We start from the raw sequence: 13937 nt of genomic DNA, 5'->3' as shown, positions 1-13937 counted from the left end.
GCAACCCACCTTAAATGTTTACACGAGCAATTAGACCTGTCTATTAAGTTATTTCCAATTTAGTAAACACGTAAAATAAACTTCGCTGTTAAAAGTTGGAGATATTTACGTCAAACAAAAGCAAGGAATTTATATCCGAAATAAATTTTCGGATATAAATTCCGATTTAAATAAAGCAATTCTCTTACTTTCAGCTATATAATATACAATAATAGTTTTATAAATACAAAATAAAAGAAATATTTTGGTCATCATGACTTTACTTTATCTGTCCAGTCGTATCAACCAACAGTTTTTATGAAAAATATTTATTTCGGACACGTTACACGTCTCTTTGTACTACTTGTAGGGCCAGTTGCTTTCGTTTCACTAGATACTCGTTTCTCGTTTATGATAGAACAAGCACCTCAGTCCCACAATCGAGCAACAAGCGACTCATTGTGTAACAAGATTGTTTTGTTTACAGCAGATACAGTTTGAATTGACAAGTAATAATCGGTATGTAGGTCAGGTAAGACGGGGCTTACTGAACAAATAACTCTTTAAGATCTCTTATTCAAGAATAAATTGATAGGACATGGTTTTTCTAGGTATCCTCTCTAGTAGATTGTTTATATGTTTACATATCGTCACTGGTAAAACTAAAAGTCTAATAAGCAAAGCCACTCCATTACGAGTTAGACTTTTAGCCTTTCCAGTGTTGATATTATATTTATACCATGTTTTCTTTGTATTTAGCGTAGCGAGAAACTCTAAATTTATGCGATTGCCATACAGAGTTGGGTTTAGCTGTCAAATTGACATATTATAAGCCTGTCTGAAATGGATAATGATAACTGTATCACTGTAGTAAAAGTTCGAAGCTTTGCTACGGATTTCGTGTAGCATGAAGATATCATCTTCATCGCAGTCGGTGAAGCAGTTAAAACGGCTATAGCCAACAGCAACTAGAAAAGAAACATTTTTGTTCTTCACCGATCGTTAGGTCGATTGAGCTACTTTCTTTACGATTGAAGTAGAAAACGGTCTGCCTAAATGCTAAATTCTTAAAGTTGATTGCTAATTACGTTTCTACTAAGGACTTTTATCGTTAACCAATTACTGCCTCCCTGCTGAGCATGGGTCTTCTATCAGAATGAGAAGGAATAGGCCCGCGTCGGAAAATTGTCTTGGAAAAACGGATTGGAAGACTTCTCGTATCTTTTAAGTACGTCTTCTAAGTAAGTTTTATATACGTCAGCATCTTCTTTAACCGTCGCTTTTCTGGGGTATTTTAGAGGTGTCAAGTGCGGATTACTAGAATTCACTTAGTTCCGTGATTTTTTTCTACATAATTCTCAAGCATTTTTACAATAATTAAATTTAAAAAATAAGAAATTTATGTTTGGGAATGGAATCCCGGACTCGTAGTGTTAAATCTTATGACCAGAGTAAGGTAGAAATATTTTTATTATCGGATTTTGTTTTTATCTGTAAGTATTTCGTCATAGCTGATATTCTTAGTAGTAACACTGATATTCTTAGAGATCTTGTTTAGTTGAATTCGTTATGGAGACATATACATCTTCTGTTTGTATGGAAACACGTCACGCCTAGTTACGCGGTGTTCTGCGGTAACGAAGTCACATGCCAGAGCGAATCGGCCTATTCATGGTGATGTGGATCAAAGGAAATATTCTTTTCTTTTTAGGGTTCCGTGCAAAAACCTTTTAGCGTGTGTCATCACGTCCGTCAGTCTTATCTTATATATAAAATTCTCGTGTCACAATGTTAGTTACCGTACTCCTCCGAAACGGCTTTACCGATTTTCACCAAATTTTATATGCACATTCAGTAGGTCTGAGAATCGACTACTATCTATTTTTCTATTCTATTTTTCGCATTAATGACCAAAAACAAGTTTTAATGAACATAACTTTTTTCGTTTAGAGCTTTTCGTAAAATAATCACAAAATAAATCATGATATAAACTGTTGGCGAACATAATAAACATCATTATTTGGATAACCATTATTTGGAAATGAAAAATCATACAAAAGTACAATGCAATGTTAAAATAATTTTTAGAATCCGATTTCGATGATATTATGAAGTTGTGATATTGCTTGTGATAATTAAAATCACTTCGTTCATGTACCTGGATAATGAAAATATAATTTATAGACGGTTCTCAAATAATTATGTAATAAAATGTATTCCCTTGTTCGGTTGTTATTAATCCCAGCCTAATATGGTAGACTTAATTATAATGTTGTTTTTATAATACGAGCTTTTAGCTTCAAAATGTTTATGATAATGTAACGGTATTTTATTAAACACATTAAAGGATTTGTTTTCGTATAATATTTGTTCATAAACAACAAACTAATATATTTAACAACAAAAACAACAATGTCAGCACAGTTTATATTAATTGAATTATCGCTATGTCTGTTGCTATGTGATCACTAAAATAATAACACTAATAAAATTACCCTGAATGGATGCAACATAAAATTCAACATAACTATATTTCTTAACGAATATCGGAAAATTGATACATTCTATTATATTGAATCTCCATCGCCACTTTACCTAAAGTTGATGACATCACAATCAACCAGGGAATTCTACCTAGAAAATAGCCACGACGAATGTTAGCAAAACTGAAACGAATCCGCCGAAAGCAATTTCGACGCAGACTGACCGGACAATACATAGCCCGTGTTGATATAGATAAACAAGTTCACACATTCTGTACCTAGTGTTAGTATGAAACTAGTGTAGCCAGATGAAGATAAAATATGGGACAATGTGTCAAAAGCGTGACTTTATATCTCCTAATGTTCGTTATGAAAACCTAACGTATCCACTATTTCTACGTATCTATTATTGATAATTTAAGTATATTCAAAATCAAATTTATTATTTGCTAGAACACAATTATTACACAGATATTATGTACATATTACAGTCCAGTGCGTTGTATGAGGTTTGCAAAAAATTCAACAAAATTATATAGAAAGGCAAACATGGATAAATGTCGACTTTTAGTCGGGAAACATTGGAAAGATTGATTGTTCATAACGTGTGTGTTCAAAACGTAGTAGGAGCGTAACGATCGTTTGTTAAACGATGAAAAAGAGAAATAAAAACAATGCTTATAAAGAAAAAATAAGAAGACATTTTTTAAAAACCAATCACTGGATTACTATTAAAAATGTATTCTTATTTAAAAGAAAAAGACTGTATTTTTCATGAATCCTTTTAAATTCATGGGTGACCCCCACAGATTTTGGTCATTTCGTTAATTAGTCATCGTTTATGATGTCTGCGATACATAGTAATATAATACTGGGTACGGTACAAGTTTAATACATTTGTACTTATACTATAATGTACCTGTATACTCGTACAAGACAGACAATATAAAACAAGCAAATACCTAGCTTCAATTCAAATACGCTAGCTTCAAAGGTACCTTTTCGTTTTAAGTGATTACAATCACATTTGAGGAAAATCCCGATAAAATCAACTTCCTGGTATCCCCACTAACGCCCATATATCACTCTGAAAGCACCATTCCCGATCGCCTGTTGGCAGACCGTAAAACGGACAAGATTCACACGGGGCGGTTTTAAAGTGGCTATTACTGAACCATTACAATAAAACTGTTGTTCGATCATACACGTGTGGGGTGCATTAGTGGTCTGTTGAAGTTATTAATCGATTTTGAATGGTATTTTGTAAATATTTTTGTTTGAATTATATTATTTATGAAGCGCTTCGAACAATTTGTAAATTGGCTTTAAGAGCTTCATTTTTTTTATTGTTGAACCTAACGATTAAGTAGACGTGCTACTTGATGGAAAGTAGCCAACGCCGCCTAAGGACATTGGCCAATGCATCGCCGGCTTTGTATGAGAGTTCTTTTTGCACCTTTTTTGAAGAGCCCCATATCATAGCGCTCCGGGAATACCTCAGGAGGAAGCTTATGGTTTCATTTCATTGTTACATCATTAAATGCAATGTATTTAATAATAATATTTTTTAAATGTAAGTACGTGGTAAAGTGATGAAGCGACAAGTGATAACTCCAGATAGAATTAGATATTCCTGCCAGAGGTCGGCCACAGATGTGCGGCTACCCCTAAGGACTAAGTTGAACCGCATCGGAAAAGTATGTCTCCGTTACCACATCCTTCAAATCAGAACACAACACCGCCTTACACTGTTGTTATTAGTCAGAAATAGGTTTGGCAGTGGTGCCTGAAGAGTCGAACCACAAATAGTTCTACCAACTTTAACAAGTGTTTTAAGCTTTTCTTCACGTGTGTTTAATTTGCCTGTTTTTACACAAGTTATGTTTTGCGTCGGGATGCAGCAGCCGGGATACAGAAAGACTGAATCGACTTATTATATAATATTTAATTTCAACCGAATATTACATGGTTTAATTAAATCTAAACTAAATTATAACTACCTAACCTAAAATGGTGACTTGCTGGGGCGATGTTAGCATCCAGAGTGAATTCCCACGTTCGGGACGGATGATGGAAACGGAGCGGTGGTGCGGAGTCAGCCTTCTCACGGCACGGCGGCGTTGCGGTATCGGATGACTTATTGATAATTTTGTATAAGGCGAATGCCTAACTATGGTGGTTAAGGCCAATATATAACATACACACAAATAAAATATTCTATTCTTAATCGTGTGACAACAAACATACTTTAAAAATACTATCTGATGACGTCACAATGTTGAAATTTTCCAGTACTACATGTTATCTATTGACGTATGATATTTTTGGCAATAATCTTATCAAAATGCACTAGATTCAAAACGTAAACACGTGATCAGTTTGGTAATGTATTGCAATTGATTTTTATAGACTACTTTTTATAACTTCGCAGTGATAGTCTAGTGGTTAAGAAACTTGGCCTCTTGATCCAGGGGTCTGAGGTCAAATCCCAGGCACATCTGATTTTTCAAAGTTATGTGCGTTATAGAAATTAATTATCACTTGCTTAAACGGTGAAGGAAAACTTCGTGAGGAAACCGGCATACCTGATAAATCTTAAAAAAAAAGGTTTTCAAAGGTAGAGTCTACCAATATACACTTGGCCAGCGCGGTGGACTAAGGCCTTATCTTTCTCATCGTGAGAGGAGACCCGTGCCCAGCAAAGGGACAGTAATGGGTTGATGATGATTACAATTTCGAAGTAGCATGCAGTCCACCTGATGGTAACTGGTGACTGCCGCCCGAGTAGATCTGTAACCAACTCCGCAAAGAACAGGAACTACCTGAAGCCGATTAAAGAAGCGCTGCCACTCTTGTGGACTAAGATGGAAGTCAGCTGGCATCCACACCGTCTGAAACGCAAGGACTGCTCACGTTCCAGGCAACCATACTGGTTTTATCACCTTTCACACGGATACGGAATGGCAATAAAATTGGCATGCAGACCTTTTAATCCGACGTCTCAAAGGAAAGAGGTTGCTTATATCTTTTGCTTTTAGTACACTTTTAGTTTACGTCGTGTACTGAATTTTAGCTTCACTTAGCGCTTTGAGAGCTACGTTTGGTATTTCGTTGCCTGATGTAATTCAAAGAATCCAATTGAGCTGGACTGTTCGAGAAATTACGGAATATCTTCTTCTTCATTCTAATTTACTGAGTGCCTGAAGTCGGAAGTATTCGAACAATGTGCGCTTTCAATGTTTTCGCCTAGAAGTGATTTCTTATTGCTTTATCGGGATTTGGAGCAAAATTATTTGGTTACGTGACAGAATTTGTAATGATAAATCTGTTTACTTATTATGTTTACTGATTCAGTTCTCAGAAATAAGCCGACCATGTCACTCAAATAATTGGTCGCTATTACGTAAGAACTTTCTCGAGGTAGCAAGTTTAAGTAAAAAACATAGCCCTTAGACCTAGTATCAAAGGGTAGACTGAAAACCGCAGAGTTTAGAAGATACAGAAAACAAAAGCTGTTAGACACACGGATGCCGCTTGCCAACCCTTATATGAGACCTCATCATTCTAACCAGAATATATACGAGTACTCGTAATCCACCTAGTACTGTCCCACTGCTGGTCATGGGTCTCCTCTGAAAATGTAACGGAATTATATAGTCGATTTTACTTCCCCTCGATAACTTTTTTAAGAAGTTTCGTGCAGGTTTCCTAACCATTAAGCTTTCGATGTTTTTATTATATTTGAATAATATAAAATACATTATGGCCCGTAAATTAAGGTAGAAATAACATAAACAACTACTATTACATTAGAAACAAATATAATGTTTCCCCAGTCGAACAGTATTGGTAATGTGTTAATACTTTCAACAAGTTGCTACATATGTTTACAACGATAAAGATTATTACATCTATACATTTAAGTAAAATTGGAGTGTCTGTTTTTAATATTGAAATAACCGCTTTTTACTACATGCATATACATACGGTACACACACCAAAATATTTTTTTTAACATTTTTGTCTGTCTGTCTGTCTGTCTGTTTGTTCTGGCTGATCTCTGTAATAGCTGGACCGATTTTGACGGGACTTTTATTGGCAGGTAGCTGAAGTAATAAGGAACAACTTGGGCTTCTTATATTTTAGACCTAGCTGTGCCCCTGTTTCTTTTAACGCGGGTGAAACCGCGGGGCACAGCTAGTTGTAAATATAAAGCTCCTTTAATATAAAATGAAACGTATTTACGATCTGTATACAATAAGTAACATCTGATTCCATTCATAAATATTAGATTGAAACCCAAATGGTAATTTCCGCTTGAATGAAAAATATTTTGAGTCATTATGACTTAACAATATAACAGATTATAAGTACATTTTATAATAAATTTCCTTTCTTCCCTCCAATTCATTTGGGATTCGCACAGTAAATTATAAGTAATTGGTAGCTTTTCGATTTTGTACGTTATTCGATTTTTGCGCCGAATACTGATTTTTTTTATATTTTTCTTTATCTTTGCAACAAAATCTTACGATGAAATGAGAAAATATTTTCTTGATCAATTCTCCTAGACAGATATATTTTTTTTGGTATGATTTCCTGACCTTAACTATCGGATATAAAAAAAATATCACCGAAACCGTAATAAAAGCGAATCCGATATAAAAGTTGCGAATAGTTTTGGATAATGTTGAAGTGTAACGACATACTAAAAGTCGGTAAAAGTTTTCACCCAACGAAGTCACCGCTGTTACTTTACAAATAAAATTTACCTACTCTTATTTGTATTTTTTTTCGCTTTCATAATCCGTTTTAGAAACTATCCGAAATTGTTGCATAATCAGATTTTTTTTATAATATAGGAGTAGCAGACGAGCATCCAGTCCACCTGATGGTAAGTGGTTACTGCCGCCCATAGACATTCTGTAACCCCAGATAGGATTAGATATTCCTATTTGAGATCGGCCACAGCTGCGCCGCTATCCGTGAGGACTAAGTTGGAACGCCTCGGGGAAGTATGTCCCTTACCACACTCTTCAAACCAGAACACAGCAGAGTTTAACACTGCTGTTATGAGGCAGAAATGGGCGGTGGTACCGCCGGAGTCGAACCACAGAAGGTTCGGTCACCTAAATGCGATTGTATATGCCTAACCGTATTTAAAATCAATACAATACTAAGAATATCCAGATTCAAAATATCATATCCATAACATCCCTAATTTTAGGCATCTATAATAAAATGTGTTTGATGTGTTGTGCTTCTCAAAATTTTTATAAATATTATAATCAATACGTACATCCGCGTAGTTGCCATTATCATGTTGTTGTAAATTATGGAATAAAAATATTTATCGAATTTATAATTAATTCAATTAGCTTTTTTATCAACAAATTCTATTATTATCTCAAGATAACGAAACTATCTGGATTTATTTATAAATTTTATCTGTTTGTTGATTGATAGTACTAATTTTATTGCACTCTATATTAAACATTTAGGGAAATTTGAAAGTGATGATTTATTCCTTGTTTTGCTCTTGTCTGTCTGTGTCTCTTCTCTGTGTCTGTGACATTTTATGTATCATTCTTTTGTTGACTTTGAGGTCGTATATGAGTTTGCAGAATCCACCAAATAAAAGTGGTTACTACTGCCCGTGAATACCTGTTATGAACACCATATAGGGCTCGAGATCTTAGGTAAAGAACCCAAGAACGGTAAAAAACCGCGAAGGCTTCTATCATCTTCAACCGACGTTTTTAAGTATCAAAGTAAATGTAAAGTTCTTCGTAATTTCCCATTTTATTCCGTCATCGTATGCGGTGAAACAACAGCCTTACGAACCTCGGTTAGTGAATATTATTAGTATATTTGCATTATTAGATAATCGTCTATATATAAGCGTACGAACTATTTGCTATGATACCCATAAATTTTAATTTATTTCTACATAAATAAAATATTTTTGGGCAAAATATTTTGGAGTGGTAATATATTTGATTTAATATTGTGTTTGAAAATTGTTTAGTGATAATAACAGTAAGTAAATGGAAAAATAAATTATTTCAAATTACAACTCTTGATGTTTTTCTGACTTAAAATCTAGTAGCGGCGTAAAATTGTATTCTGGCTTGAATTATGTGGTATGGTGGTCGTAATGTGAGGTTTTTTTAATTTTGTCCTTAAAGTTCCAACTATGATCGAGGTCATGTAAAATAAATTATATATGTGGTCGATCACAGAATTATCACACATGGAACTGACCATGAGTAAAAAGGGTTAGAAAAAATTTCATTCGACCATGGAAGTAGCGGAATTATGCCTATTTCTAACGTTTTTGTAATTCGATAGAAGAATGACTGACTTACACATAAGGCGACCTTAGTAGTTAGGAGTGTCGACACATCTCTTATCAGCTTTAGGTAGGACCTCTTTTCTACATGGAGTTGGTAACATATGAGCCAGTGACCACGTCACATAAGGTGGTAGAACCCTCTGTGGTTCGACTCAGCGGCACCACCGCTGCATCTATTTCTGCCTCATAACAGCAGTGTTAAGCGCTGCTGTGTTCTGGTTTGAAGGGCGTGGTAAGGGAGACACACTTAACCGAATCGTTCCAGCTTAGTCCTTAGGAGTGGCCGCTCTGTTGACCTCTGGTAGGAATATCTAATCCTATCTGGGGTTGATTACGGATGACCATGGTCGGCAGTAGCCACTTACCACCAGGTGGTCTGCATGCTCGTCTGCCACTCCTATATTATAAAAAAAAAAACAAAAAACCCCACCCTCAGAAGCACCCAATACTAACAACATGCTATCCAGTATTCTAACTAGTATACCATTGCTCGTAATACTAATGACATAAAGATAAATCGTAACATATGATTCATGTCCGCGTTTCGGTTCGACAAGGAAAATAAATATTAGTTCGCGTTAAAAATAAAATGGTCGACCTTCGGTTAGACCAAGTATAAATCTGTCAATAGCTCACTGATATTGCTACTAAAATAATAGGTTAATAGGTTCATTCGATGGTTTATAATCTTCTTTATGTTGTAGGGTGATGGTTAAGACTTCCTCTTTTTGAGATGTGAGAGCCGACGAAGGGATTAAATTTGCGAAATTATTCGTTTATTTCGTACTAGTCTATTTATGATTTATTGCAGTTGTATTAGCGCTGCTGTGTTCTAGATGGAAGGTTGTGGTGATGCGTGATCATCATAATCAACCTATTACTGTCCCGCTGCTGATCACGGATCTCCTCTTAGAATGAAAAGGATTAGGCCATCGTCCACCGCTCTCTCCAAGTGCGAATTGGTAGACTGCTGCATACCTGATTTCCTCAAGATTTTTTCCTTCACTGTTTAAGCAAGTGATAGATAATTAGCGTAAGCGTTTTAATGCAATCCTCAATGGTGGTAATGTGGCCGACCTTTTTTTTTTTTGTTGTTTACGAGGGGGAAACCTTCAAAAGGTACTCGACGACGTGGGAGCGACGCCGGGTTATGTGGGATTTTTACCGCACTAAAACCCCCCGGTGGCCGTCCTCAACGCTTGTTGGAGAACCCCGGGATCTCCGAGGGAACACAACCGGAGTCCTCCAAGCGCGATGCCCCGATCGGGCTCTGCCCTAGGGGAGCACTTTTGGCTCCTCCCACACCATCTGGTGTTTACGACGGTATGCGACTACACATACCGTCGTCCTTCCCGGGGTTGCTTGCTGGATGGTTCGAGCTCCCAATCTTGCCGCCCGCAACCCCGGAAGCCCCCTTTTAGTCGCCTCTTACGACAGGCAGGGGATACCGTAGCCCTATTCTATTCCCGAGACTACAGGGACAATTTTTTTTTTTTTTTTTATATTTGAACCTGACGATAGAGCAGACGTGCTACCTGATGGAAAGTAGTTAACGTCGCCTATGGACATTTGCAACACCAGAGGAGTCGCCAATGCATCGCCGGCTTTGAAGGATAGCTCTTTTTGCACCTTTTTTGAAGAGCCCCATGTCTTACACTTCCGTGGCAAGAACGTCCGTGCAAACCGAACCGTGGAGGACCGCCACGAGTCCAGTTGGTGTGGATGGAACTTCATCCTTCGGCGAGTGGGGCGATGGAGGAATGGTGACGTAGGCACCAGGTCAAATAGTTCCTCGGAACACTCACCATTATACAGCCGGTAGAACACGCAGAGGGAACCTATGTCGCTCCGTAAACTTAAAGGTTCTAGCCGATCGGAGATCCTCGGATCCTTGACGATTCGTATTGCGCGTTTCTGCACGGAGTCAAGTGGGTTAAGTTGGTATTGGGGCGCCCCTGCCCAGAGATGTGAGCAGTACTCCATGTGGGGTCTTACTTGCGCCTTATAAAGCAGAAGCAGTTGCTCCGCAGTGAAGTACCGCTTCGCTCTGTTCAAGACTGGGCAGCTTTCTTGACGCCAACTTCGCCTTAACGTCCAAATGACCCCGGTACTGCACATCACACGATATGTCAACTCCTAGGATCCCTATACTTTTATTAATGGTGAGTGGAATTCCTTGGAACCGTGGCGCTATGACGAATGGGGTTTTTTAGCGGTAAACGCGCAGACTGTGGCCGACCTAAGGCAATATTCTAATTCTATTCACTACTGTCTTTAAGTCTTTAAGCGGCAGTGGTATCTTACCATAAAGCGGACAGAGTGCTCGAATGCTACGATAAAATAGAGTTTTACCTGGGGCCTACCACCATTTTTTAAAAACCATCATAGTTCAGGAAAGTTTTGTTTCAATATTGCATCAACATTATTTTTTTTCGTACCCCGACCTTCTTTAAACAGGTCCTGGTACGAAATTTCAATGTATGATTAAAATAATATTGTTTTAAGAGATGGTAGTAACCCCCGAAGTCGATAATAGATGCATTTCTAGCGTAGTATAACTCCTGGAAACAGAAACACAACGCTACACTGCTGCTAAATCGCACTAACACATGAATATATTTATGACGATATGAGAGAAACACGTAAAACTGGCGCCTCAAAAATACGGCAAACCGTACTGCGTTTAAATCATATGAAGAGAAAAATAAAAATTTTATTAGTTATTTGTTCACCAAAAGATTATTTTTCAATTTGTTTTAATTAGACTCATATTAATATTGTAAGATTCAGTATAAATATGTACCCGTAACTCCAAACTAAGTATTTGCTTCGAGCTTTTTATTAATTTGGCATCTTTCATTGTACCCTGAGAAATAAATCCTCCAAGGGAATTGTACTGTAGCAATCGTCGTTATATTAAATGTCCCTGAGTTGCGAAGTCTCTGAATTAAAATACAAGTACAATAAGTACATAGTATAAATTAAAGTAAATTAAATAACTTTGTCCTTAGAGGTTTTTTTTTATGTTTTGCAAAGAAAATTTAAATGTGTACTTCTGCAAAATTCTTATAACCAGTGATAGTGGTTAAGAAACTCTGCCTCTCATTCAAGGGGTCCTAGGTTCAAAACCCAGTCAAGCACATTTGTTTTTTTTTAAGTTATGAGTGTATTAGAAATTAATTATCACTTGCTTAAACGGTTAAAGAAAACATTGCGAGGAAACCCGTACTTATCAGTTCGTAAAAAAACAATGTCAAGGGTCTGTGAAATCCATCAATTCGCACTTGGCTAGCACGGCGGACTTATGCCATAAAATTAAGAAGGTTGACTTGCCCCTAGTACTGAAACAGTAAGTGTGATGACATCGATTTTTTTTAATGAACCTTTTTATTCAGTTGCTATATATGGCGCGCCTTTCAAAATATTGAATAGAAAATTTTTGGTCTTGTTTGTCACGTGCCGTGTCTGACACGTTTAATGTCTGTAGATAAACTCAATCTTTTCTTGTGCAGGCATGTTGACGGCAAAGCTTTCGTTTTAGATATAAGTCCTTAAGATACGACTGTTATTAGATGGAGACGTTATTTTTTTTCTAACATATCTTCCCTTTCTTTGTTCCAGACCCACAACAGCGATCAGTGGAATCAAAAACAAAAATGTAGTGCGTAGTGATGTGTGTTAACATGAAGTGTGTGTTAGTGTTAGTGCTGGTTGTGCATGTGGTGCGTGGGCAGAACTGCCGGGGGGAGGAGCCGAGGCAGCGGGTCTGCGAGAATGTGTGCGACGAGACCGGGTGTCGGGTTAGGGCGGCGTTGCTGCTGCCGAAGAACACGACGTATTACGCTTCTTTGCCTGTTGTAAGTATATATGTTTGTAATAATATTTTTAGGGTCCTGTACTTAACGGGTAAAAACCAAACCCTATTACTAAGCATACGCTGTCTGGTCGTCTGTCCGTCTGTCCCTCTCTTTGTCTGTCCTGTCACAAGGCTCTATCTTCTGAACCATAATAGCTAGACTCTTGAAATTTTAACAGATTATGTATAACAGTGGCCGCTATAAAAAATACCAAAAATAAGAAAAATAATCTTCAAAATAACTGGGGGTCGCACATACAAGAAACTGCTATTTAGAGTTCTGTACTCAAAGGTTGAGCCACCGCTGTCTGTCCGTCTGCCCGTCAGTCACTTGACCAATTATTTTCACTCGTTCTCACATCACTATTTCTTTGACCATTGTAAGAAATAATAAGAAGCGCTAGAAACCTTTGTGGCTTGACTGCGGGTGCAAAAACATCATACGTCATATACGTAATAACAGTAATGTTAAGCTATGGTGCTCTGCTTTGAAAAGTAGTAAGATTTTTTTATTCTTAGTGCCATTTTTAATGGAAACACGTATTTGCTCTCAGGCTAAGGTCACGAAATTATATTCTTTTAAGTTTCAGCAAGGCCATGGAACGAACCCCAAACGCCCACGCGAACATTAGAAGTCTACATTTATTTAGATTAGCCTAGTTAGGGTCTAAAAATGTCGTAACTAACCTTTCATTTATTCATTTATACATTTTTTTATTAAAATAAGTTTTTAACATAAACTTGTTAGCAACGTAATTTCATTTTTCAGACTTTTGTCATAAAACCATAGACTTAGAATTTTTGGGTTCCGTACCCAAAGGGTAAAAACGGAACCCTATTACCAAGACTTCGCTATTTGTCCGTCTGTCACAGGGCTCTAACTCCGGAACCGTAATAGATAGACACTTCAACCAATATAGGTATACTGTTAAAATTTTCGTATTGTGTGTAAAACAATGGCCGTTATAATAATAATTACCTGAAATTAAAAAAATAATGGTTAAGGAACCCGCCGGGACCGATTTCGGCTTTCACTTGACCAATTATTTCGCTATGTATAAAACCCTCTGAATCAAGAGGGCGCATAAAAATAATTCGTTTGCCACCTGGAGTAACCGCCATATTAGATTTAGAATGCTTTGAGTCCTAGGCAATAAATGAAATGAAATGACCTACCGGTACATTCTCAAATCATAAAACCGTATAGTCTAATCCAAACCCTTTGAAAACGTAAACAAAATAATGTTTTCGTCCCCAATAATAG

The 13937-nt window shown here is 37.0% G+C and overlaps 1 protein-coding gene across 1 annotated transcript in view; it reads left to right on the top strand.

Annotated features, from left to right (window-relative positions):
- The window catches only part of LOC140745629 (uncharacterized), a 125734-nt gene that overhangs the window by 33575 nt on the left and 78222 nt on the right, over positions 1-13937 (top strand). Inside the window, 1 exon segment of the mRNA XM_073077565.1 lies at positions 12439-12674. Within this exon segment, the coding sequence (XP_072933666.1) occupies positions 12489-12674 (186 nt within the window). The 5' untranslated portion in view covers positions 12439-12488.

Source organism: Epargyreus clarus, unplaced genomic scaffold (assembly GCF_041222505.1).
Source record: "Epargyreus clarus isolate Ecla_fem2 unplaced genomic scaffold, WU_Ecla_fem_2.2 ptg000010l, whole genome shotgun sequence".
In the NCBI taxonomy this organism is placed as follows: Eukaryota; Metazoa; Arthropoda; class Insecta; order Lepidoptera; family Hesperiidae; genus Epargyreus; species Epargyreus clarus.
Note: the sequence above shows the minus strand (reverse complement) of the source record. Positions and strands in the feature narration are given on the sequence as shown.